The sequence below is a fragment of the Balaenoptera musculus genome, chromosome 10 (genome assembly GCF_009873245.2).
Source record: "Balaenoptera musculus isolate JJ_BM4_2016_0621 chromosome 10, mBalMus1.pri.v3, whole genome shotgun sequence".
Lineage (NCBI taxonomy): Eukaryota > Metazoa > Chordata > Mammalia > Artiodactyla > Balaenopteridae > Balaenoptera > Balaenoptera musculus.
Window position 1 is genome coordinate 44,497,359 of NC_045794.1, and position 22,893 is coordinate 44,520,251.

The following is a 22,893-nucleotide window of genomic DNA, read 5'->3' on the forward strand; positions in this document are numbered from 1 at the left end:
TCCCGCCTCCTACCATCAACTCTTTCCATTAGTCAATAGCTGGAGTCGCCCTCACTCCTCTAGCGGCTTTCCCCACCTCTCTCAAAAGCTGGGACCTGGAGAAGGGCAGGTTCGGCACATCCCGAAGGACGGAAATGGTGACCAATTGTGCGTCCCGGTGGCGGACCGCCAGCCAATGGGTGGTGGCAACGCTGACTCCGCTTCACCAATAGGGAGAGCGCAGATGGGCCGGGGCCGCTGCTTCCTGGAGACCGCAGGTGTAGAAGCAAGCGCCGCGCCCCAAGCTGGACGGGCTTCCGAAGCTGGCAGGTAGGGTTACGGGAGACTGGGAAGCGGTACTAAGGAAAAATGGTGGGAAGCGAAAGGGGGTGGGGGGAGGTGGAGCGGCGGCGAACGATAGACCGAGAGAGGGGCGAAGACGACAGCCCTGAGGGGAGCCGACGAAGGAGAGAGGGAGCCTGGGGGAGCAAGGGGCGGATTCAGCACTAGGGTTTAGGGAATTTTAGGTAGAGGGCGGGCCAGAGCTGCTTCTTAACCAGGCGTCATCAACTTTAGGGCGAGCACGATTTTAAAACGGCCAAGTTCCGACCATCATAGCCGCCCTGGAGGCGGGACTAGGGCTCCATCTCTCGAGACGCTCAGCTCACGTCCCTTCCTAGTTCAGTGCAAAAGCCCTGGGCACATTCTTGCAGCACCCCACGCTTGAGAGAAAGAATTAGGATGCTGCGTGCTTACGTGCCAAGGAGATGACACAGGAGAGGCAAGCCCCCGAGGAAAAGGTGGGGTTAGAATACATTAGAAAAGGTAGCTTTACCCCCTCAACCTTCCTTAGTGGTTCCTTGATTGTTTCCCATGACCCTCTTCTGGAATTTTGGGTGTACCTAATGTCTTCACGGTTCCTTATTAACTTCCTCAGGAAAGTAAAGTGACATACTTCTGTTTCCCTTGCTCCTTGAAGCACACCCAGCCTATGCTTACTCCTTCAAGTTACAGTTGAAGTGTAAGGATCAGAAGAAAGATTACCATAATATGTCTCTAAGATGTAGAGAGGACTCTTCTTGCCTTCTAAGTTTTTTTCCCCAAGTCTTCAGTTTTTCCTTTGTGCATGATGGGGAAGTTCTCTCATTCCCAATAGAGTCCGGGGGATTTGGGCTGTTCAGGGGACAACTTCGAAGAACAAACTCAAAGAGGGGTTGAGAGGAAATTAAGCTGGACTCCTGCCTGATCCCCCGCTGTGGTAGGATGAATGTGGGGGTGGCACACAGCGAAGTGAACCCCAACACTCGAGTGATGAATAGCCGGGGCATCTGGCTGGCCTACATCATCTTGGTAGGACTGCTGCATGTGGTCCTACTCAGCATCCCCTTCTTCAGCATTCCTGTTGTCTGGACCCTGACCAACGTCATCCATAACTTGGTGAGCACTAAACCATGACCTTTTACCCACCCCAGGCTTTTCCCAACCAAAAACAAAATAAAATCACCAATTATTTGGGGATTTCTGTCTTCCTTTTGGGATCTTAGCATACTTCTTGGGCTGAAGGACTGCTTTCTGCCCCCCTCACACTGCCCCCTTCCCTCCTCCCAGGCTATGTATGTCTTCCTACATACGGTGAAAGGGACACCCTTTGAGACCCCTGACCAAGGAAAGGCTCGGCTACTGACACACTGGGAACAGATGGACTACGGGCTCCAATTTACCTCTTCCCGAAAATTCCTCAGCATCTCTCCCATTGTACTGTGAGTCCAGGGGGAGATACGGGAGATGCTTCAAAAGCCAGGTACAAAGGTCCACAGGGAATCTTTTAAAAAGCAGACTTCTACTCACTTAGACCCTGTGAAGATATGATATACTAGGTCTAAATCTGGAGAGAACAGTAAAAAGTAGAAGACAGTAATCAAGCATTACTTGCTGCCTCCTTGGTGGTAGGGGAATGGAGACGGGACTGAGAAAAGATAAAACACCAAGTAAAACAAATTATTTTACACTTCCAAAAGAAGTGACTAAATAAAGGCAGACCTGACGTGAATCTGTAAGAACTAACTGAGAAGTGGAAGCAAAAAGGATTCTAACAGTCATATAGGCTGAAACTGCTTCAGCTGTCATTTGCCACCTGTCATTAACAATAAAAAAAAAAACACAAACTAATTTATAGATCTCCAGTTAAAGGTGCTATCCGATTATCTCCCCAACCCCAAAGTAAATACTGTTAATATAGCTGGAATATTTTCAGATATCCTAGGACTGCATGCAGTAAAACTGGTCATGTAAAATAGAAGAGAAAGTTGCTGCAAAGGCCTGAATATGGATAGGGAAGGCCAACTTCACTCAACCTATTTCTTCTCTCCCCAGCTACCTCCTGGCCAGCTTCTACACCAAGTATGATGCTGCTCATTTCCTCATCAACACAGCCTCACTGCTTAGTGTACTGCTGCCCAAGTTGCCCCAATTCCATGGGGTCCGTCTCTTTGGCATCAACAAATACTGAGGAATGGGGCTGGGGACGTTGGAACAAAGGGATGTAACATCCCTCCTTTTTCTATACTGTCTTCTATATCTTGAAAGCCTGAGAACTATGTTTCCCAAACTCCCAGTGGAAACTCAAACTCCCAAATTTTCATTGGAAAATGGGGTTCCCTGGGCCCAGCCCTGCTAGGAGCAGGTTTCTTTGACTCAGGAAAGACAGGTGAAGTAAGGGGCAAATCACTCTCCACAGCAGGAAGCCATGTTTGGGCAGCTTTTTGGTTGATTAAGTTTTTCCATATCATCCACTCCCACCACCTTCCAGCTCTGTTTTACTGTGTATTTTCCTTATAATAAAGGTAATTTTTTTCAGATATGGCTACAGTTTGGTCAGCAGGAAGGGTAGGGAGATGTCTTCATAAGGCTGGGGAAGAAAGATGCAACAATGACTTACAGAACTACAAAATTTCTCTAAGGTTTTTTTGTCCCCTCTCCCTTGGTCCAGTAGGAGGTGCCCTTCACTCTCAGCTAACACTTAGGAGGGAAAAGATTCTCAAATGAAAAAAAAAGGGCTTCAGCTATATGGGCAAAGAAGAGAGGGAAGATACAGGTTGCCAGTTATGTATTTATAGAAAGATAATCCCCTGGCTTTAAATAGATATGTACATACAAATATGAACAAACTTAAAAAAATACAAACCCTTGGATCATAAGGGGGCTGCCAGGAGCCCCTCTATCCTTCCCCCTCACCCAAGGGCAGAGAGCGTGAATCTGTTTTTTAAAAATTATTAGTTTTGGCCATCCCTGCAGCAACAAGCACGAAGTTGGGTGATTACCCACAAGGTGAGAGTTCCCGCTCTCTGAACTCTTATCTCCTATAATTAGGGTTACATGCTTTCTCGTTCTGTCTTTTTACTAGTATATTGGGGCAAAGGAGGGGGCTCCCTCCTGAAATGGGTCAAGAAATAATACAGACACGTTTAAAAAGAGGGGGGAAGGTGTCATCTGCTGTAGAAGCAAAAGACAAGAAAAGGCATACAGACCCCAGGGAAATACCCAGTTCCCACACTACTATGGGAGATATCGTCCAGCCCAGGTCCAGGCCCTAGGTTCTTTGTTCTAGCCACCCCCTATTTCTTTGGTATTGTCAGAAGACAAGATTCAGTTCCTGGGTGCTGGTGGAGGAGGGAGAGTGGTTCCAGGGCTTGCTGTAAGTACTGAGTGAACAATTTGAGCTTAAAATTTTCCCTTGTTTAAATATTTAAAAATAAACAAATCAAACTCCATCCTGTGCTGTACACAGCCCTTTTGACTCCCTGACATTGATTTGAGGAAAGAGAGGGGGTGTCAACGTTGGAAGGGCCTCCTCACTTTCTTCCGCCGCTTCGGTTTGGCTTCTCCCTTGGGTACTGTGCTGTTGGGCTTGGAGGCTGCAGTGGCCCCAGGGCCCGGCTGAGGAGCTGCAAAGAAGTTCCCGTTGGACATCTGGCCTGGGGGTACTTGAAAGATCCGGCTCAAGAAATCCTGAAGGTCAGCAGGAGGGGCATCTGGGGTAGCTCTGAGAGGAAAACAGAAGACATGATGAAGCAAGAGATATTGGAGTCAAATGGTTACCTATGTTACCTATTTATACCTATTTTAAAGATATACTGAGTCAGTTCCCAAACTTCTTAAAGGGTGAGACACCTACATGTCCTAAACAGCATGTCATGAAACCATGTTCAGAACTAGAATAGTGGATAGATTATTGAGAGGAATACCACCTACCTCTGCCGCCCACTGGTGCCTGGCATCCGTGAACCAAATGAGATGTGATAGGGGACTCTGTGGGTATCTGGGGAGATTCCCACACGCTGGCATCCAGCCCACTCTGCAAGCATGAGAGATAATTAGCCAAAATATCACAGTTCTGAGGATCTATGAGCCCATACTTCCAGAGGACAGTGTACCTGTGATGTCATACACCTTTCCATCCATCAGCGCAAAGTAGGTGATCTTGAGGCCCAACATGCTTGACTCTGCCCAAAAGTCTCCTTCCTCAGCAGGATGCAGCCTATTACACTCAGCACAGTATCTGGCACTCTTAGGTTCCCGATCCATTTCAAACCTCCTGCAATCCAACAAAAGGACAGTTCCTTAATAATCTATCAAGAAGCTTACCTAGAGCATTGCTGTAGTCTCCATTACTGACATCTCATCATTACTGACAAATATGGTTACTGACTCAGTTGTTACAAATGCCTACGTGCACCCTGCCCTCAACCTTCTATCTTAAAGCTAGAACTATTATCTTTTCTTCTTGCTAATTCAAATCCTCAATCTCTTAACAATATGGCAAAAGTAGAAACCTCAGGGTCTTGTTACTTACCATCTGGATCCCACAACTACCGACAATACAAGGAAGGTTTTTAGCTACCCAATCGCTGTCCCACTCCTGTCCTATTTAAATCATACCTATGCTTTCCCTGGCATCGGCTGCACATCATAGTATTCATTGCTTCTTTGAGGTCGTCCTGCAGCTTGGACAGAAACTCATTCACTGACCGGCTCAGCTCATTTTCTGCCATTCGCTTCCTGAGAGAAAAAAGGCTTTGTAATAAGTCAGAGGGTATTGAGTGAGGGACAAAGGGAGACAGATCTATTGGCTTCTTGAGGCCCCTGGCCAGCTAGACAAGCCACCTCAGTTCTCTCTGCCTCAGAGAGCCTCCATCCACAAGTCCAATGATCTCTGCTATTGAAGATTATTCATTTACCCCACCTGACAATTTCCTAGCTCCAACTTACATCTCATATTCCTTCCGTCTTTCAGGGTTGCTGACAATGTCCCAAGCTGCCCGCAAAACCTTGAAGGCCTCCTCAGCCCGGGGATGATTATTTTTGTCAGGATGAACCTACCAAAACACAGATTTCATCACATATCCATTCCAACCCTCTCCCTATTTTGGGTCAAAATAACCTCATATCAAAGGGTTCTCCTTCACCACCCTTTTGAAGAGTCAATATAGCTTAATGGTTAACTGCTGTGGCTCTGCAGACAGATCTGGGTTTAAGTCCCAGCTCTGTCACTTATTAGCTATATGACCTAGAATATTTTATCTATCATGGATTGTTGGGAGTATTAAATGAGAATACACATGAAGCATATGGCACAGAATCTGGCACCATGGCGATCTACCATCCCAGTGTGCCTGGGATTGTCCCAGTTTTAGCACTGAAATTTCATGTCTCAGGAAACCTTTCAATCCCAGGCAAGCAGGGATGGTTGGTTTAGTATGTGTGTGCCTACCTGGCACACACATACTAAACCCTCATATTTTAACTTTATTGTCAGTCATAAAGTTAAGAGCTCCAACATACTCAAACTCTATTTTCTAACTAGGAAATTCTCATATCTACTCAGAACTTCCTACAGTAGTTTGCCTTTCTGTCCCAAGAGTGAAATATTGATAACATACCACGATCCTCACAGGCTTTTTATCCTCTTTTCACCCTTTTCTCCAAGACAAATAATATCCTCACTTCCTACAGCTTCCTGATTGTTCCCATCCTCATACACCAAAAACAGAGATAAAGCTAGTCTCTTGACTGAGGCCAAGTAAACAGAATGCTGTTAAATCTCTCACATTCCCAAACTTATAGAATGTGGGTAATGGTCAATTTAGGGCCTAATAAAGGCAGTGAGAGGTTGTATAAAGGAAGCCCACAGGGACTTGCCTGGTGGCCCAGTGATTAAGACTCTGCGCTTCCAACGCAAGGGGCACGGGTTCAATCGCTGGTCGGGGAACTAAGGTGCCACATGCCGTGTGGCACGGCCAAAAAAAGAAGCCCACAGATACTCTGGCCCAGAACAAGAGGGAGAACTTTGGATAGTAGGGCAGGTCTACTGAGGATCAGGGAACTTTACTACAGCTCTACTTCAAGAAAGTAAGTTGAAAATGAGAATTTTTGAATGATACTCCCCAAGAGAGGATGTCTGCTAAAAGACATGAAGCTGAGAAAAGAGCTCTACCATTAGTAACAATTTGAGTGTGAACACTGTTCCCCACTCTCAGAATATCCCAGGCCATCCACTAAGGGACATACATTTCCCACCAAACTATTGATAATTTAGTCGTCTGGTAAGTTACAGGCCTGGTACTTTATTGTGCCTTGAATGGTTAATGGAAACTTTGGTTGCCCATTCCCCTTTAGTGTCATGCAACCACTGAGATAATTTACACACTGTGATATTTTACCAGTCAAGTTCCATACACTCAAATAGGCCTCCAATGCAATTTACACACATTACTTATATTCATAATAGCTTTACTTGTACAGAAATAGCATATCTAAAAATAGCATCTGAATAGCTATTTCTAAAAGCAATTTGATTGCATGTTTGTATTAAACCATTTCCCTCGAGTATGATAAGTCACAACTCCCAACTATACCCCCCTTACCAATAAAAGCAACCATATTTTCATGTATGACATGAAAACGTATGTACATGCCTCTCCAAGATTTATGTCCCATTCTCCTTCCCTTTCCCACTCTGGGTTGTTGGTCTTGAAACAGCTGTTTTCTCTCACCTGGTCCTGGAATAATCACTCACATGTACTCCCTGAACGTTCCCACACTAGTGCACACTTGCCTCACTGGGACAGACAGTTGGATTTCCCTGTATTCAAAAAACACTCATTTGTTTAGGAGAGAAGAACTGCCAGGCTTTCTGACTAGGTCTCTTCTCCACCCTACTCAGAGGGATTTCACCTGGATATTCCAGGCTGAGTGAGTCCAACACTGTCGAATACACCAGGTTCGTTGATTTTCATTAAGAAAAAGAATCTCATGACAAAAATCTTCAAGGGAAAGTCAGATCCCATAGTAAAGGGGGGAAAAGTCTTTATGACTCTTTCCTAAGAATTAAAGATGCTCTTCGTCTTCAAGTTGACTTTCTACTCTGCCTTCCCTTTATTCCACTCTCCCAAAAATTGTAATAGAAAATAAAATATGGGAACAAAGAACTGGAAACAGGGGAAGGGTACTCACCATCACTGCCAGCTGCCTATAGGCCTTCTTCAGTTCAACATCTGATGCTGTGGCTTCAACCCCCAACACATGAAAAGGGTTTAGCTCATCCTCAGGAACCCCAGCCATGGTCAACAGTCGAGCCACTTCCTCTTCAGGCTGGCAGTAGCGACCACTAGCTACAGGTGCATTCCCCTGCCTATTGGTCCTCTGCTTGAACCAAGGCAACTCCAGCCAACCCCACTGAACTATTCTTACCAGCTGCTGCCACGGCCTGCTCTCTCTCAGCAGAATCAGGCACCGCTGCCAGGTGGGAGAAGCCAGCCAAGAGAAGAGCCAGGTGGCTTTACCCCTCCAGCCTAACCGGTCACTCAGTCCTACCAGAAACCGCCAGCCCAACTGTAGACAGCCCAACAAAAGGGCCAGAGCCAGGAGCAGCAAAGCACCCAGTAGCCTAAGAAAACGGGTGAACAGCCCTGCCCCATAGCAAAACCCTTGGCTCAGAAACTGGAACATCACCTGGGCCCTGCCCCCCAGCCGCCCTGCCCAGACTCCCACCCAGACCCAAAAAAGGTCCAGATCACTGCCTTTCAGCTGCCTGCATGCACAGATGAGATGGCCACAAGTTTCCACGTACTCCCCCACTAATACCAGCAGTTCGATCAGCCACCAGAAGCCTGCCTGTCCAAGCTGACACAGTTCCTCTGCTCCCCACAATCCCAGTCCTCTGCGCTTATCTGCCTGACTCCGTTTCCGACCCAGCCGATGTCGACCAGGGGATCTGGGATCTCTGCGTCCACCCTCCCGAGTATCCTCCTTGGCTGGAACGCGGTGCCGTTGTCTCCGGGGTGCAGGTTTCTTTCCACTGGGCACACGTGAAAAATCACTGGGAAACTTAAGAGGTTCCTCCTCATCATATTCCTCTTCCAACTCTTCATCTTCCCCCAAAGCTGGAGAGGTACAATGGTGGCAAAAGTTGCTAGAAGAGCTATCTCCTCCCTCAGAGTAAGGCCCTTCAGGGATTCCAGGGGTTCCCTGGCAGTTACAAGCAGGTGGAATGGAAAGAAAAGAAGGGTTCCCATCCTCCTGGTACCCAGCCTCATTCTCTCTGGAGAGTTCCTGGTCCACTCCTGACTCTTCTGAAGATGCCTCACTCTGATCAGGGTCCTCTCCATCCCTAGGGGGTCCTGGACCCCTTGGAGGGCCATGGCTTGGATCTGACCAGTGGGCCGGATTTGGGGGCTGTGTGTACTTAGGACTAGAGTGCTCTGTGAGGCAGCGGGTACCATTAGGAGCAGGCCCAGCTGAGTCCCTGAGTCCTGAGAATGAAAGTATTTCAGGGTCCACAGAGGGTCCTAAAGTCCTGAGGGAGGCACCACCACTGTGGTGGGCTCCACACAACCCTCCTTCTCCGGGGTGCTTCTGGGCCATGACCCCAGGGCTTCCTGAGGATTTTAGGTCACAGCCATCATGGTAAGTTCTGATGCCTGTAACAAAGGTATCAAGGTGGGGATGATCAAGGATAGGACCAAGAGAGAGGTTACATAATCTTAAATTGGGGATATATATTTAACGGACCCACCTCCCTTGTTTTCCCGAGTTCTTTTGGGCATTCATTACCCCAGCAATAAAGCCAATACTACATTAACGACAACCCTGCTCCCTCCCCCCTCCTCCAAATTTTTTTTTTTCTTTCTCCAGAAAGCTATAATGCTGAATCAGGGAAAAAGGGAGGTACAACAAAGGGTGTGGTCCTGGGGTCACTCTTGGGAAAAAGGGAAAGACGACCGGAAAGGGGGCCGCAGACTGCCAGAAAAGGGTGGGGACCGTGCGGTCCTTAAGGAAAATCTGGGGGCGGAGCTTGTGGTTGCCCCTGACAGAGACAACCGCGAACCCTCGGGCTGGGTAGAGGGGACCAAGGTAACATACCGAAGAGCGGAGGTAACTCCTCCCCCTCGAGCAGCTGGGCCGAGGGCCAGGGGGAGCTACGAGAGCAGCTCCCCCGGCTCCGCCTCCCGTTCACTCTCTGCTTCCGCCTTCCGTCCCCGCCGCGGCGGCCGACCTGGGGCTACTTCCACTTCCGGGGTCACCGGGGAAGACACGGGAAGGAAAAGTAAAAGCAGTTGGCGGAGGCGCGAGCCAGTGCTGCAAGCGCGGAGTCGAACCAGTGGGGGCGGTCCTGGGGAAGCACTGGCCCCGCCCCTTAAAGGGCTCTCTGCTGCCGCCCTCCGCGTGCTGAAGTGGGATCCCCGAAGGTTGCGCCACTGGAAGCGAAGCAAGTGGGCGCTGCAGCAGTGCCTGCGGACTGGGGGCAGATTCTCAGGTTCCTCTGGCTGTATTCTTGGGCTTGTGCCGAGACCGGGAGATAGAGGAAAGCCACCGAGCCAGTCTTTTTCCCTTGCAGTCAAAACCAGGGAGCGTAGGGGAGCCACCGCACTGATCCCTTGCTGTAATGAGGACAGAGGCCCTTTTGTATCATGCGGGGGTGGAGCGGAGGGGAGGACGCCCCGGGCCTGGCCCCGCCCTGGCCCTCCTACACTGCCCCTTTCTTCCCACCAACCCTCGCCGCCCCCCCCACGCCCCCGCCCCCGCCACCGCGCCTGACCCAGCTGGCGAACTGCCCCGTATAACTGTAGCTCCCACGGCCCGGATCCGCGCCTCTGGGTGCAGCTCTCAGTCCCCGTCACGAAGCGGGACCGGAGGACTGAGAGCGTGGCTCCACTGGGCTTAGGACCCGAGCGGAGTGCCAAAAAACACTGCACTCATCTGCATGCTGCTTTGCATCTCGTTTGCATACCAAGCTGTTCGGTCGACGTTGACAAGCGCCCCCGCCCCCACTCAGACCCGGCTTGGGTACCCTCTCTGTCGGTCCCCTCCTCTGCACACGCCTCTCCGTTAGTCCCCCTTCCAGACCCCGTCTTTGCTCCGCAAGTTTTTCTACCCATGAACCCCTCGTCGGCGCCCCCAGACCAGTAAGAGCACCTTCCCGGGGTCCCCGATCCCGACCACCAAGTTCTCCAGAAGACAATACTCCAATTCTCTGGGAAGTGGAAGAAACCAAGCCGGAGTAGGGGGGCGCTGGGACACCAGTAGGGGTTTTGAAAGCTTCTAGTTGTTGAGTCAGCGCCTAAGTATTCAGAGACCTTTCCCCAAACCTCTTGTGGTTCACCCAAGACCGTTCCCTGCTATGGAAGGGGGTCTCTGATCCCAGCCTAGAGCCGTAGGCAAACTGGGTCCCCCCACACACAGGGAAAAGAGTTGGAGGGTCCCGCCCCGTGATGTCACCCCCCCCACCCTGTCCCCTTCCTCCACCCCCACCCCCCACCCCCCGCCCCCAAGCTGGTTGCTTTTAGCTCACGGGGCTTGGGCTACGAGTTGCAAGAGTTTAGGGGGCAACGAACAGAGTGGCCCTGCGGGTACCCACGCCCGACAGCCGCCTGAACGCCTAGGACTCCGGGCAGGGATGCAGCTGGGGGTCTAGGGAAGCACATCTACCCCCTCCTCTCCTCAGCCCTGACAGGGTGGTGAGTAGTTAACACCCCCTCCCCAACCTCTCCTTGTTTAGAGTCCCCAGACTTCCAAGCGGATTGAGGAGAGAAACCCCAGGGATTGCCCAAGCCAACTCTCCTGCTTGTTAAGACCTTGATGTCCAAAAGAAGACAGCTGAAGGGAAGTGCCTGCACCCACCCTACCCCACTCCCATAGTGCCCCCACTGCCAGCCCCTCCTTGGTGTTCTCCTTTCAGGAACAGAGATCATATCCCACTGGCAGCCCTGGCACCCCAAGGGAAAGGGGGAGGTAGGAAAAGTCCCACCAGTGTCCTGAGGGGAGGAGCAAAATACTACCAGGATGTGAGATGTTGTCTGTGGGCAAGGTGCCTGCTTAGTCCGTGAGGGATCGTGGGAGTTGGACTGTGGCTGAACGCCCCTTCCCCCAATAACTCCTCCATCTGAAGCCAAGGCTTCAAAACCCTGATAAAGTGTGGCTTTCTACTGGATTCCTTGTCCCAAACTCTTGGTGTCTGATTTTTCCCCCTCTTCCTTCTCTTGGGTTGGAGCAACTGTCGGGAGACCCCCACCATGATTCATTCTCTCCCCTTCCTTCTCCTTCTCCCCCCCTCTATTAAGTCCATTCTTCCCAGTCCGGTGTGATAATTTTGAGTCCCAGCTGCAGATGGGGCAAGCTTTCTTTTCGGCTGGAACAAGCTGCTGAGTCTTTAGCCTCCAGGCTCACTAGTACCCCTGGGCCCCTCCCTCCACAGACCGAGGACTTCCTACTGCTCCCACCCCCCCCTGAAAAGCCAGGGGACAAAGACTCATTACCTTTATAAGATTTGAAGTTCTACTTAATGTCCTTGTTTCAGAGGGTGATAAAGAGACAGCTGGCTCCCCTTAACCTGGTCCTGTAGGTTTCTTCAGTTACCCCAGCAGGGCTAAGCTCCGTCCTGAATTTGGCCTTTCTTTAAAAGAAATAGAGGTACAGAGTCCTCAAGATTCATGGGCACCTGAGTTCCTGCCCCCTACCCCCTTGCAGGTTTCCCAGCCCCCTCAAGACATTCATGGATGGATGAGAGGAGCTGACACTGACCTCCCTCTCTGTGACCACCTTCTCTTCGGCCATGGAGGAAGCCTTGCTGCCCCTGGCCATGACCTCTGACCCCAGGCCCTTTAATCAACAACTCCCAGAGCCTCCAGACCCAAGATGTGTCTTGGAACCCCAGGACAATCCTGAATTGGCACCCGCCCTGGTGTGTGCTCTTTGCTGCTGCTTTGGAATCATCTACTGCTGCTTCGGTGAGGGCAGGGCCAGGGTTCTGGGGGGCAGCTGCCCAAGACCGTCACCCTCAAGGATGATGCCAACTTTCTCCTTTGCTCCTGAGCCACCTCTTCTCCTCTGTCAGGGGATGCCTACCTTCAGTGTGGCTGATCTGCTCTTGCCAGCTCTTTTTCATCCCCCATGCCCACACCCTCCAGCTCTGAGCCCTGGCAACTATCATTTGCCCTCCCCTTGCCTCCTACCTCAGAATTCCATTCCCAAATTACCCTCTATGCTTAAGGCTTCTTCACCCTTCCCCAATAATCTGAATCAGCCTGTGCCGATTTCTTCCCGTCTGCCATCCCTGGAAGGACGAAACCTTGTTTCTGTACTTACTCCCCTCAATGCATCCGTCTTACCTCCTGATTTGCTCTCCCATCCCCTCTCAGTTCCTGAAAAGTCCCTACCCTCCCTAGATGATCCCTTTCTGCCCTTTGCCTTGAGGTCCCTGTGTGTGCTGCTCCTGCCTTCTGCTCCTCTGGTCAGCCAGTCCTCTCCTTTCTGATTCATCAGAGCCATCCCTGGAGACCTCTTTCTGCCTCTCAGTGCCTCCTGCCTCCCTTCCCAGGCTACCGCTGCTTCAAGGCAGTGATGTTTCTCTCCGGCCTGCTATCAGGAGCCCTGGTGATCTTCCTGCTGTGCCACAAGGAGCGTGTGCTAGAGACACAGCTGAGCCTGGAGGTGAGCGCGGGCATTGCGCTAGGCATCGGACTCCTCTGCGGCCTAGTCACCATGCTGGTTCGCAGTGTCGGTCTCTTCCTGACTGGTCTCCTGCTAGGCCTAACCCTGGGCGCCGGGGTCCTGCTGGGCACTGAGCCCATCTACCAACCACCTTCAGCCTGGGTGCCGGCTGGGGGGCTGGTGGGGCTGGCACTGCTGGGAGCCCTGCTCACGCTTCGGTGGCCACGTCCATTCACAGTTCTGGGCACAGCCCTGCTGGGTGCTGCGGTGCTGGTGGCCTGTGCTGACTACTTCCTGGAGGGGCTGGCACTGGGCAGTCGGCTGGGCCAGCGCTTGCAGGCACTTCCAGCCTTGCCTCCTCTCTGCTGGTATAGCTGGGTCTTGCTGGGGACCTGGCCAGCCCTGGGGGCCCTTGGGGCCCTGGCCCAGTGGAAGCTCATGGATGAGGAACGTGGAGGCCACACCAATGGTGAGTTACTGCCATGGTACAGAAAGCAGCCAACCTGTGCCTTCTCATGTCCCTGGTTCCCAGACTTGAGGAGGGGAAGGGGGAAAATACACTTGAGGCAAAAGGCAGAGGTGTCTAAGGTGAATGGGGCAGGGCACTGAAGAAAGTTAGAGTTGGAGGACCCAGAGTTCTGGGTAAGAATGAGAAGAGTCATTGTCGGTGGGGGGGAGCAGGGAAGAGTTATTGGGGACTGATATGGAAGGAAAGGAAGATGTCAGGGAAGTCCAGAAGGAAAGGGTAGGAGGATTACAAAGAAAAGTTTCTTTAGAATAACTGGGGGGGAAATGAGATTTGAGAGAGACGTAACAGGGAGACTGAATGGGTTTCTCTAGAGTATGAGTGTATTTGGGGGTGGGTTTCAGAGTCTTAAGAGGCCTCCCTGAGTCTGTACTGCCCCCTCCCAAGCAGTGGTCTTGAGCCACCAGCGAAGGCATCTCCAACTCCTTCGGATCCGTCAGCAAGAGGCTAAGTGGCACCGGACCTCCCCTGGGGTGGGGCTCTGTGAGGGCAGCTACCGGCGCCCGCTCCACCCCAGCGCCCGGAGCCCTGCTGACAGTCTGGCTCCAGTGAGTGGAGGGGTAGGGGGTGCTCAGGGGCATGGGAGAGAGGGCACATGGGGATGCTTAGGGTGGAGGGGGGCTCTGATCCAGCCCCTTTCTTCTGCCCTCTCTGCCCTGTGCCCCTCCAGAGCTATCTCCAGAGCCTTCGAGAGCGCCAGCTGGGACCAGGCACCCAGGCCACAGCTCCCCACACTGTCCTGGACCTGGATTCTGACTGTGGTTCCACTGTACCCCTCACCACACCTTCTGGTTCCACCCGGACCTGAGCCTAAACCTCCACTGATGCCCTCACCCCTAGCAAGGGCCTGGGAACACTAGGTGGGCAGGGCCTAGGCCCACAGGATCCAACACAAACTTCCCCACCTCTTGGGGATGGAATCTGTGCTCCAACCCAGAGCAGCCCTGTAGGGATATGTTTTAGGTACAGATAGAGAGGAATCTTGTGGAGAAGGGAGAGGAATGGAAATATGAGTACCTACCTCTGTCCAGTAATAGAGGTGCCTTGGTCCCTAAAGTAACTGACTCCCTAATTCCCTCCAAACCAAACCAAGGAGGACCGTTACCCAAATAGCCTTCTATATACCCGCCTCAGTGTGCCTCACAATGGTAAAATAAGGGGTTTTGTTTTTGTAGGACCTATAGAAAATCAGGAAGCCCCCTAAAGCACTTGATAGCTTTTTGATGGGGAGAAGGGCAACAGAGGAGCTCAAGGATCCCTAATCCCCAGGTCCCTCATTAGGGGGCAGTTGGGTTCCTGGTTAGCCTTTCCCTCTGGACCCTGTAGGCTCAAGCCCCCTTCTCCTACCTCAGTTGGGGGTACTGTCCTCCATGGTGCTTCCCTTTCCTTTCTTCTTAATGTGGGGAAGACCACAGGGCAGTGCCTGGCTCAGCACCCACCTTCCCCCAAAGCTGGCTTCTTGCTCCAAGGAGAGAGCATTGGCCCACATGCCAGAGTCTTGCCCTTTTGCCCAAAGGAGCCTGGTCTTCAGGGCTGCGTGAAAGACAAGTGCCTTCTCTGCCTCTCGTTATAGGTGACACTAATCTCCTTAACCAGAACATTGTCCCAGCCACTAACCCATTCTAACTCTCCACTACCCCTGATTCTCCTGCCCAAAGTCTGTTCCCTGGTTCCCCAGACAGCATGAAGGAAGATATGTCCCTGCCCCGGGGAAGCAAGGTTATGATGGGAGGGAGGAAGAACACGGGAGCATGTGAATAAAATGGCATTGAACATTGAACCAGGGAGTCCAGCCTCTACTGTTGCTGCTCTTTTCTTTCTTTGCACCCCAGAACAAAGGGTTAGCCATACTGACAAGTCCTCTGTCCCTTAAAGATCTGATGAGGGTACCTTTATCAGACTGGACTACCGTAGGAGCTGCACACGCACAGCCAGAGGAAGAGTTGTTCACTGCTCTCTCATGAACGTGAAGTTAACCTTTATTAAGCACAAATGTGCCAGGCACTTCACATATAGTATTTCATTTAATGCAACAACCCTGCAGGATTAGTATTAACCTTATTTTGCAGATGGGAAATCCAAGGCTTAACGAGGTTAATTAACTTGCCCAAAGTCATAAGCAAGTAAATGTGATTCTCAAGGATTACAAAGCCATTGCTCATTTTACTGGCTATGCTGTTTTCTTGCACTTTATCTAGGAAGAACAGGACCCAGGCTTTCCCAGTTGTGGCCTCCTGTCAGCTAAAGGCCTGATGGCTGCCTTTCCTCTACCAATGTCCTCCAGAGAGTAGATGACACAGTTGGAAGTGCTATCTAGGATGGGGAAGAAATGGATGGAGTTGGGGGCTGAGTTAGAGAGTCACTGACCAGGAGGGAAAGAATACAGGGGAGTGGTGGCTGGAGCTGGGACATTTAGAGGCATGAGGTCCATGGTTCGTGCTCGTGCTGCAGCAGACGTTTGATTGAGGTCTTAGATTTCTGGGTGGGTGACGTTACCAGGGAATAAAAGGGCGGTGGAGGCTGTGGCTAAGGGGGTAATGTCCAAGATCGTATCTCCGGCTGAGCGGTCAGTGTGCAAAGTGATATCTATGGCCAAGGAAGTGGTTTCCAAGGTTGTTCCTGTGGCTGAGGAAGTGGTGTCCCCATCTGATGGTGTGGCGTCTGGGGTCTGGGGACGACAGTGCATCAAGTTGTGGGCGATATCTCTGGGATAGCCTTTCTCTACTCGAAGCTGCCGATTGAGGCGCCAGTACTGTTTGCCCTTAAAGAAGTAGACGCGGCCATCCCGCCAACTCATGGCACCTGAGGGCTGGTCTGGCACTCCTGTAAACAACCCCTTGGTTGGTTTGGGGTAGCGGCTGAAATCAGTTTGGGCCAGCTCGTCCCACTGCCAGTAACCGGAGCCCTAGGTGTGGGGCAGACAGGGAGAAAAGGAGGATGAGAAGAGAGCTTAGGGACCCCCCCAGAGGTCTACCCTCAGCCCACAGCAGCTGCAGAAGAACTCCCTTCAAGAGCAAGTCCGCTTCTCCGTGTGAGGTAGCCCGCCCCTCCTAAGAAGGGATTTGCCCTTGCTTTGAACTTTATACCTTAAAGAGGAACACCTTTTTGTTGAGAGGCCAATAGAGAGCAGCATCCAGGTTGGGTTCTACCCTATTCAGCTTCTTGGGGAAGCCAGGAGACATCTTGAAATTAACGTAACGCCACACCTTGTCTCCTGAGAGCATGTAAGGAAAGAACAAGTCACCTCTGTCCCCAGGTGATAGCTTTCAGTTCCTCCTTTCCACCGTCTCAGAAACTTCTCATCCCTCCCTCCTTTTATGGATTCTCTGATCATAGGCCCTCCTCAGGTAACACACTGTAAACTAGTCCCCTTACCCTTAAAGAAGTGAATCCATTGCGTCCGAGGAGAGTAGACAGCAGCATCCAGGTTTCCTGGGAGCCCCTCCCAAAGGGCAGACACTTGGAACAAGGGACCCAGCCCTGAATCTGTCACGGTCCACACGTAGTTTCCCTTGAAAGCGTAGGTCTTCCCTCGGGGCCCTGAGAGCATAGGCATGTCAACAAGTCAAAAAGATAGGGGTCAAATAAAGACTTGTGGGTATCTCAGGCAGACTAACCATTTGCTGTCCTCCCACAGGCTGATTTCTCAAAAATTCATTCAACTTTAATTCAAAGAGAAGATTAAGGGCAGAGAAGGAGGACCCAGTGTTCAGCCTCTCCTTTATTCTTCATAGCAAATCAGCCCTGGCCCAACAAAACAAAACAAAAGCCCTGCAGATAGCTGCTCCCCCTTGGGGACCTCCCCTCCTACCCCAGGTGGCTTCCAAGTTGTACTTCCATGCGGGTATAATACCCTCTCTAATAGACATTCAAGTTAAGACTGTTTTCTCCATCCTGCTGTATTTCCAGATGTTTTTAGTGGCCCTCATAGGGTGGCAGCAGAGGTAAATTCCAGCCTGGCCCACCTTTAATTTGGCTCTGAATCCTCCCTCCCCATACCACATGCCTCCTTCCATGGCCACTAACCCCTGTCTGGTGGTTAACTGCCATTGCTTACACTGAGGTCCCATGTCACTCCCATCTCAAGGTCAGCAGGCCACCCCACTGCCTGCCTACAGCCTAGAGGGGAAGGGTCTTACCCAGCATCATGGCATCCAGTTCACCACTGCAGGGGTCTGGCATGGGACTGGGTTCTGTGGGCACTTGGGGTACAGTGGGGAGCTCCATCTCTTCTTCCTCATCCTCTGTCTCTGGGCTTTTCTTGCCTGCAAGGTAACATAATCCTGCTCAGGGAGAGAACTCAGAGCACTGGCCTCCCCACTCTTCTACTGTAAGTTCAGCTCAGAGGTCCCATAGAGAGGAAAAGGGAAACCTAGAGAGCTTTCCTTGGTGGGAGGAAAGATCATATTGATATCAGCGGGAGACATGTTTTTAGTTTTGAGAGGCACTAGAAAGGGAGAAGGGGGTTTGCTGGAATGTTCATTCTTCATCCCTTAGAACAGGTATGAGGGGAGAGAGCTCTGGCAGAAAGATTAGACCTGGAAGTGTCAGAAAAACAGCTCCTGGGAGTTCCCTGGTGGCCTAGTGGTTAGGATTCCGGGCTTCCACTGCAGCGGCCTCATGGCCTGGGTTCAATCCCTGGTTGGGGAACTGAGATCCCACAAGCCACGCGGCGAGGCCAAAAAAAAAAAAGGAAAGAAAAACAGCTCCTGAAAATGAAGAAGGCCGAGTAACTGGGCAGGAGGAAGAGAAAGAAGCCAAGCCATTTCCCTCCATGAAGATTAGACTTGTCTCTTCATGCCTGAAGAGATACTGGTCAGACTGACCTTCATGATCACTAGGGGAAAGGACTGACCATAGAGAGCCTGGATCCCAGCCACATCATCCGGGTGCAGCTTGAAGTGGGGCCGGTAGCCAGCATAGACAGGGGCCATGAGGGCCTGGGTGTATCGGGAGTGCCCAAGCCCCAGGGCATGGCCCAGTTCGTGGGCTGCAATGATGCGCAGGTTCACCCCCCGGTAGGTCTCCTCAGTCCAGAGCTCATCTTCATCAAAGTGCACACTGCCCAGCTCTGGGATGTCGGCATGGGCCAGGACCCGCCCTGGACAAAGGCAAAGATAGACAGGAAGGAGGTCAGAGTCTCCTAGGGTGGAGCATCCCCTGCCTGTTATAAACTCCAATGACTCCATTCCCTTAAAATTCCCCCATGTATATTCACTGTCTCTTGGATACCTCTCACTCCGTTCAGATTCCGCTGTCATCATTCTGTTCTCTCAGGGATGCCCATCACTCTGTCCCTTTACCTCCCAGCCACTCTGTCATCTCTGGCCCTGTCCTCTCTGAGGTATGCCTTGAGCAGAGGAACTTAAGCCAACGAAGAAGGCATAAGCTTCAAAGAAGAGGCTTGCTAAGTCCCCAGGGAGGTGACATGCTGCTCCCCAAGGGAATATTAGAAGGTGGTTAGAGAGTGTAGGGTGCAGTTGAGCATGGGGGTGGCCTGACATTAAGGTTCCAGAGTAACTGACTCAAGGGGACAGAGGTCTGTGAAGTGAGAGTCGAGAGCTGGTGCCTACCAGGCCCATCAAAGGTATTGGAGCAGTATGGGCTTTGGCGGCCATGGAAGGAGAGGCGGATATCAGCCCAGCCAGCCTTCACCTCCCGGAAGGTCAAGGGAGCCACATTGCTCCAGTACTGGAAGGCTTGAAACAGGGCTGCCCGGGCTGTGTAGGATGGGAGGGTGGAGGGCAGGTTCAAGATGCGGAAGGTCAGGTGCTTCTTTCTCCAGCGGCCTGGTTAATTGGACCAGAAAATAGATTAGAAGCACAGATACTTTTGCCAGCTCGGAAGAGTTCCCCTGAGTCTGGGCACTCACTTAGCAAAGCTGTGAAATAACCCCTCCAGGCAAGTGATGATCAGTTAATTACCAGGTGACCATCCATTCAACACTGAGCTCATCCAGGCTGTCCCAATGCCACCTGTGCTCCAGAGCCATGCCACCCCCTCCTCTCCCTCCCTTTCCCAGGCTCAGCCCTCACCCAGCAGCAGGTATTTAAGGGTCTTCTGGTTGAAGGGGTCCTCCAGACCACAACGGGGCTGCCTCATACGGGCCCTCGTGGCATCATCTAGCTGACCTGAGACTGGCAGCTCAGATGCTTCCTGAAAAGCTCTAGAAAGAGGGAGAGGGGTGGGTCCAGCAGGGCAGTGGCATGTGGAATGACTAAGAACTGGGGATAGCTCTTTGGCCCCCCGCTGCCCAAGGTGGTGGCTGAGAATGGCCCAAAATCTCTGAAGCTGATGAGATCACTCCAGGATCCAGTCCTCGTAATTGGGACTTCCTCTTCTGTTCTGCATAAAGGCAATACTCAGCTTCACCTCCTGTGTTCATGCTCTTATTTGGGTAAAGTGCCATCTGGCGTTGCCTTCTTCCTCTACTGCAATTTCTAACCTCCTCCTGATCTAGGTAAGTGTCCTGCCTCCTGCTCTGGAGACTCTCCCACCACTGCTCCCACCTGAGGGCCTGTCCTCCCTTTGCTTTCTTCCCTCCTGGCTGGACCTGTCCCTCCCAGCCCAGCCTGCTCTGGGGCAATTTCATCCATCAGGCGCCGCAGGTACTGTGACTTTTCAAGGGCCTGGGAACATATCTGAGAGCAGAAAGAAAAATGACCCATTAGATCCAAAATATGAAAACTTCAAAATAGAAATAAATAAATCCTGTATTAAATGTCTATGAAAGGCAACATCATGTCAACAACTCAGCTCCAACTTAACTCAACTCACAGTTTTACATATAAATTATACTTCATGTGGAATGTGACCAAATAGTAGTATTTTGGATATAACATGGGATGGAGCCTCCAAAGAAGTGCTTGACTGTGCCCTCATCTTTGAATCCCCATCTCACCCCAGGCCCCACCACCCATTCCCTAGATCCCCAACGTGGACCTGGGTTAAGCAGAGGTGGGCCTGGGGACTGAAAGGGTTGAGAAGAGAGTAAGGAGACCTTGTGACCTTGACCCTGAAGGCATGCACCTTATGACCTCTCACCTCAGAGCCTCTATGATATCTTCTGGCCTGAAGTCATCAGGTCCTTCTAGAGGCTTCTGTAGGTACCCGTATTGCAACAAGTAATCCTATGATGAGGGTGGGGGTCAGCAGAATAAAAAGAGGTTAGTCTCTGGGTGAAGCTCTAAGTGACCTAACAGCCCATAAGGACAGGAGGGGACAGACGTGGAAGGACTAAAGGAGAGGCACATTAGGGGAGGAACAAGGGGAAGGAGTGGAGATGGGTAGGGGTGGATCATGGAATAGAGGAAGGAAGGGAAGGGAAAGCAGTTGTAGGTCAGAAGGGAGGCTTGGATGGGACCATGGAGCAGTTCCTCCATCCGTCCCCCAGCCTGGGTCTGACCTTCCCAGGGCACTCACCACTGCTGCCTCCTCTCCAGGCCCCAGGGCCCAGCACGAGACTGTCATGGGGAGTAGGAAGCCCAGCCACAGCCGCTGCCAGTTCATGGTCCCACCAGGCAAGAGCTCCAGAGGCTGTTTGTGCCTTCTGCCCTGAGATTTCTGGGAGCCTGGGGGAGCAGGGCTAGGTGGGGGGCTCTTCCCTTCAGTTCTTTTCACTCTCTAGTCCCTGGTCCTCTTTATAAAACTTCAGAGGAGGGGAATTGGGGGAGTGTCAGTAGGAGGTGACTCAGCCCAGAGATGTGTTGCAATTCACCATTAACCTCTGCCCTGCCAGAGAGCGGAAGTCAAGAAGAGCCTCCAACCCTGTCCCCCAGGGTCCTCTGCTGGAGACCGAAAGACTTTCCATATTGTCCTGGGGGTGGGTATCCTGGCAGGATCAGAGGCAGAATATCTGCAAAGACTAGGGATAGGGACCATGGCCATCCTCTGAAGCTGGACATTCCTGTGCCCCAGTGACCCTTGGGTAGCAAACCCCTCGTCTGCAACCTTCATGTCTCCCTATCTGCTCTAGGATAGGAAAAATAAAAATAAAACTAAGAGGTAGGAAGCAAGTTGCTTAGGTGCTTGGGTTTCAGGTGAAGAAATGAAGGATGAGATCTCAGTTTCTTTGCATCCAAGACCAAGTTGGGAATTCAGATGCTCTTGAAACCTACTTGTGTCTGCTTTAATAAAAAGTCATCATTTCAAGCATTTAATGTACCTGGAATGTGTGGGTTGGGGGGAAGGATAACAAGGATACAAAGAAGTAAAGGGCCGGAGCCTGCCCGCAGGGACATTACAGATAGGGTGAGACCAACACAAGCCCCTGAAATGAGGGGAACCAGGGAGCCAGGCAGGAGGTGCCTCATCCTGAGGGCCATGGGGCTGTGGGAAGGCTCGCAGAGGAGGCAGGCTTTGAGCTGGGCTGTGAAGACTGGCTATGAGTTGGATGGAGTAAAAGAGTCCTGAGGAACAGGGACGGTGCAGGTCTTGAGCAAAAGTGCAGAGGGGAAAAAAGCCAGCTGTGCTCAGTGAGAGGTTCTGAGGCTGTGCTTCGTGTCTACCCCAGGCTAGGTCAGTGCTTCGGGTGCTGCTTAGTATGTCTTTGTCAAATGAATGACCAGGCTGGGAGAGTGGCTGGGAGCCAGAGATTAGAGACGGTCTTGAATGCCATGTAAGAAAGAAGAGAAAAACTTACAGTTAAAGAACTACTTTGTGTTAGGTGATTCATATATTATCTCATTTAATTCTCACTATCCTCCTATGAGGGAAGAATTATTCTGACCTTTTTTTAAAAAAAATATTTATTTATTTATTTATGGCTGCATTGGGTCTTCGTTGCTGCACGTGGGCTTTCTCTAGTTGTGGTGAGCGGGGGCTACTCTTTGTTGCAGTGCATGGGCTTCTCATTGTGGTGGCTTCTCTTGTTGTGGAGCACGGGCTCTAGGAGCACAGGCTTCAGTAGTTGTGGCTCGCGGGCTCTAGAGCGCAGGCTCAGTAGTTGTGGTGCACGGGCTTAGTTGCTCCGCGGCACGTGGGATCTTCCCGGACCAGGGCTTGAACCCGTGTCCCCTGCATTGACAGGCAGAGTCTTAACCACTGCACCACCAGGGCAGTCCCTCTGGCCATTTTTTTAAGAGAGGAAATGGAGATTCAGAGAGGGAAACTTGACTAAGGACATGGAACTCCTAACTGGCCTGGCATATATTCAAATCCCTCTGCCAACTCCTAACCCGCGCTCTTTCCGTGCACCACGCTGACTCTTAGAGCTTTGTTCTCTAAGTGGTTAGGAGCCACTGAAGTTTCCACCATCATCTGTGCATCACACAACACTTACATACCATTCAAATGCACAGGGAAGTAGGGATAGGAATGGGGGAAGGAGTTACTGAACTCATGTTTTCAGTGGGACCCCAGTTCTGAGCCCTTCCCCACATCCCAGGCTGAAAGGCTGGCAG

General features: G+C 51.4%; 4 protein-coding genes across 12 annotated transcripts; 2 read left to right on the top strand and 2 right to left on the bottom strand.

The window, feature by feature from the left end:
• The first annotated feature begins 27 nt into the window (after positions 1-27).
• On the top strand, positions 28-2,835 carry ORMDL2 (ORMDL sphingolipid biosynthesis regulator 2). Of its 3 annotated transcripts, none has more exons than XM_036865864.1 (4): positions 28-309; positions 1,242-1,416; positions 1,588-1,739; positions 2,353-2,835. In XM_036865864.1, the coding sequence occupies exons 1-4, from the start codon at positions 176-178 to the stop codon at positions 2,486-2,488; spliced, it is 597 nt and encodes a 198-aa protein (XP_036721759.1). In that variant the 5' UTR covers positions 28-175; the 3' UTR covers positions 2,489-2,835. The 3 variants fall into 3 exon arrangements, with proteins under 3 accessions (XP_036721759.1, XP_036721760.1, XP_036721761.1); XM_036865865.1 differs by having other exon boundaries at positions 1,588-1,780; positions 2,353-2,484; XM_036865866.1 differs by having other exon boundaries at positions 233-309; positions 556-1,416.
• Positions 2,779-10,501, bottom strand: DNAJC14 (DnaJ heat shock protein family (Hsp40) member C14). Of its 2 annotated transcripts, XM_036865851.1 has the most exons (8): positions 10,453-10,501; positions 9,400-9,917; positions 7,492-8,957; positions 5,248-5,354; positions 4,918-5,037; positions 4,413-4,573; positions 4,231-4,333; positions 2,779-4,021 (listed from the first exon to the last, which is right to left on the bottom strand). In XM_036865851.1, exons 3-8 carry the CDS (start codon positions 8,899-8,901, stop codon positions 3,811-3,813), a joined length of 2,112 nt encoding a protein of 703 aa, XP_036721746.1. In that variant the 5' UTR covers positions 8,902-8,957; positions 9,400-9,917; positions 10,453-10,501; the 3' UTR covers positions 2,779-3,810. The 2 variants fall into 2 exon arrangements, with proteins under 2 accessions (XP_036721746.1, XP_036721748.1); XM_036865853.1 differs by lacking the exon at positions 10,453-10,501 and having other exon boundaries at positions 9,400-9,987.
• Positions 10,502-10,804: 303 nt separating this feature from the next.
• On the top strand, positions 10,805-15,272 carry LOC118902000 (transmembrane protein 198-like). Of its 5 annotated transcripts, none has more exons than XM_036865857.1 (5): positions 10,805-10,994; positions 12,004-12,263; positions 12,854-13,435; positions 13,880-14,040; positions 14,163-15,272. In XM_036865857.1, exons 2-5 carry the CDS (start codon positions 12,089-12,091, stop codon positions 14,298-14,300), a joined length of 1,056 nt encoding a protein of 351 aa, XP_036721752.1. In that variant the 5' UTR covers positions 10,805-10,994; positions 12,004-12,088; the 3' UTR covers positions 14,301-15,272. The 5 variants fall into 5 exon arrangements, with proteins under 5 accessions (XP_036721752.1, XP_036721753.1, XP_036721757.1 ...); XM_036865858.1 differs by having other exon boundaries at positions 13,883-14,040; XM_036865862.1 differs by lacking the exon at positions 13,880-14,040.
• A 178-nt stretch (positions 15,273-15,450) lies between these two features.
• Positions 15,451-21,147, bottom strand: MMP19 (matrix metallopeptidase 19). Of its 2 annotated transcripts, none has more exons than XM_036865855.1 (9): positions 20,915-21,134; positions 20,537-20,622; positions 19,528-20,133; positions 19,066-19,281; positions 18,348-18,593; positions 17,632-17,757; positions 16,868-17,032; positions 16,579-16,706; positions 15,451-16,397 (listed from the first exon to the last, which is right to left on the bottom strand). In XM_036865855.1, the coding sequence occupies exons 3-9, from the start codon at positions 19,592-19,594 to the stop codon at positions 15,963-15,965; spliced, it is 1,383 nt and encodes a 460-aa protein (XP_036721750.1). In that variant the 5' UTR covers positions 19,595-20,133; positions 20,537-20,622; positions 20,915-21,134; the 3' UTR covers positions 15,451-15,962. The 2 variants fall into 2 exon arrangements, with proteins under 2 accessions (XP_036721750.1, XP_036721749.1); XM_036865854.1 differs by having other exon boundaries at positions 15,454-16,397; positions 19,528-19,658; positions 20,915-21,147.
• Positions 21,148-22,893: the final 1,746 nt, after the last annotated feature.

What these genes read in the sequence shown, in the direction of transcription:
- DNAJC14 (XM_036865851.1), bottom strand. Translation starts at nt 8,901, where the DNA reads ATGGCCCAGAAGCACCCCGGAGAAGGAGGGTTGTGTGGAGCCCACCAC. An exon ending in ATAGGCAGCTGGCAGTGATG is followed by an intron (nt 5,355 to 7,491) that starts GTGAGTACCCTT and finishes GTGTTTTGGTAG; the next exon opens with GTTCATCCTGACAAAAATAA. An exon ending in AGACGGAAGGAATATGAGAT is followed by an intron (nt 5,038 to 5,247) that starts GTAAGTTGGAGC and finishes TTTTTCTCTCAG; the next exon opens with GAAGCGAATGGCAGAAAATG.
- MMP19 (XM_036865854.1), bottom strand. Translation starts at nt 21,001, where the DNA reads ATGAACTGGCAGCGGCTGTGGCTGGGCTTCCTACTCCCCATGACAGTC. An exon ending in CTGGAGAGGAGGCAGCAGTG is followed by an intron (nt 20,623 to 20,914) that starts GTGAGTGCCCTG and finishes CCCTCATCATAG; the next exon opens with GATTACTTGTTGCAATACGG. An exon ending in ATGGATTCACTTCTTTAAGG is followed by an intron (nt 16,707 to 16,867) that starts GTAAGGGGACTA and finishes ACATGCTCTCAG; the next exon opens with GAGACAAGGTGTGGCGTTAC.
- LOC118902000 (XM_036865857.1), top strand. Translation starts at nt 12,089, where the DNA reads ATGGAGGAAGCCTTGCTGCCCCTGGCCATGACCTCTGACCCCAGGCCC. An exon ending in AATCATCTACTGCTGCTTCG is followed by an intron (nt 12,264 to 12,853) that starts GTGAGGGCAGGG and finishes CTCCCTTCCCAG; the next exon opens with GCTACCGCTGCTTCAAGGCA. An exon ending in ACGTGGAGGCCACACCAATG is followed by an intron (nt 13,436 to 13,879) that starts GTGAGTTACTGC and finishes CCCCCTCCCAAG; the next exon opens with CAGTGGTCTTGAGCCACCAG.
- ORMDL2 (XM_036865864.1), top strand. Translation starts at nt 176, where the DNA reads ATGGGTGGTGGCAACGCTGACTCCGCTTCACCAATAGGGAGAGCGCAG. An exon ending in CGGGCTTCCGAAGCTGGCAG is followed by an intron (nt 310 to 1,241) that starts GTAGGGTTACGG and finishes CCGCTGTGGTAG; the next exon opens with GATGAATGTGGGGGTGGCAC. An exon ending in CCAACGTCATCCATAACTTG is followed by an intron (nt 1,417 to 1,587) that starts GTGAGCACTAAA and finishes CCCTCCTCCCAG; the next exon opens with GCTATGTATGTCTTCCTACA.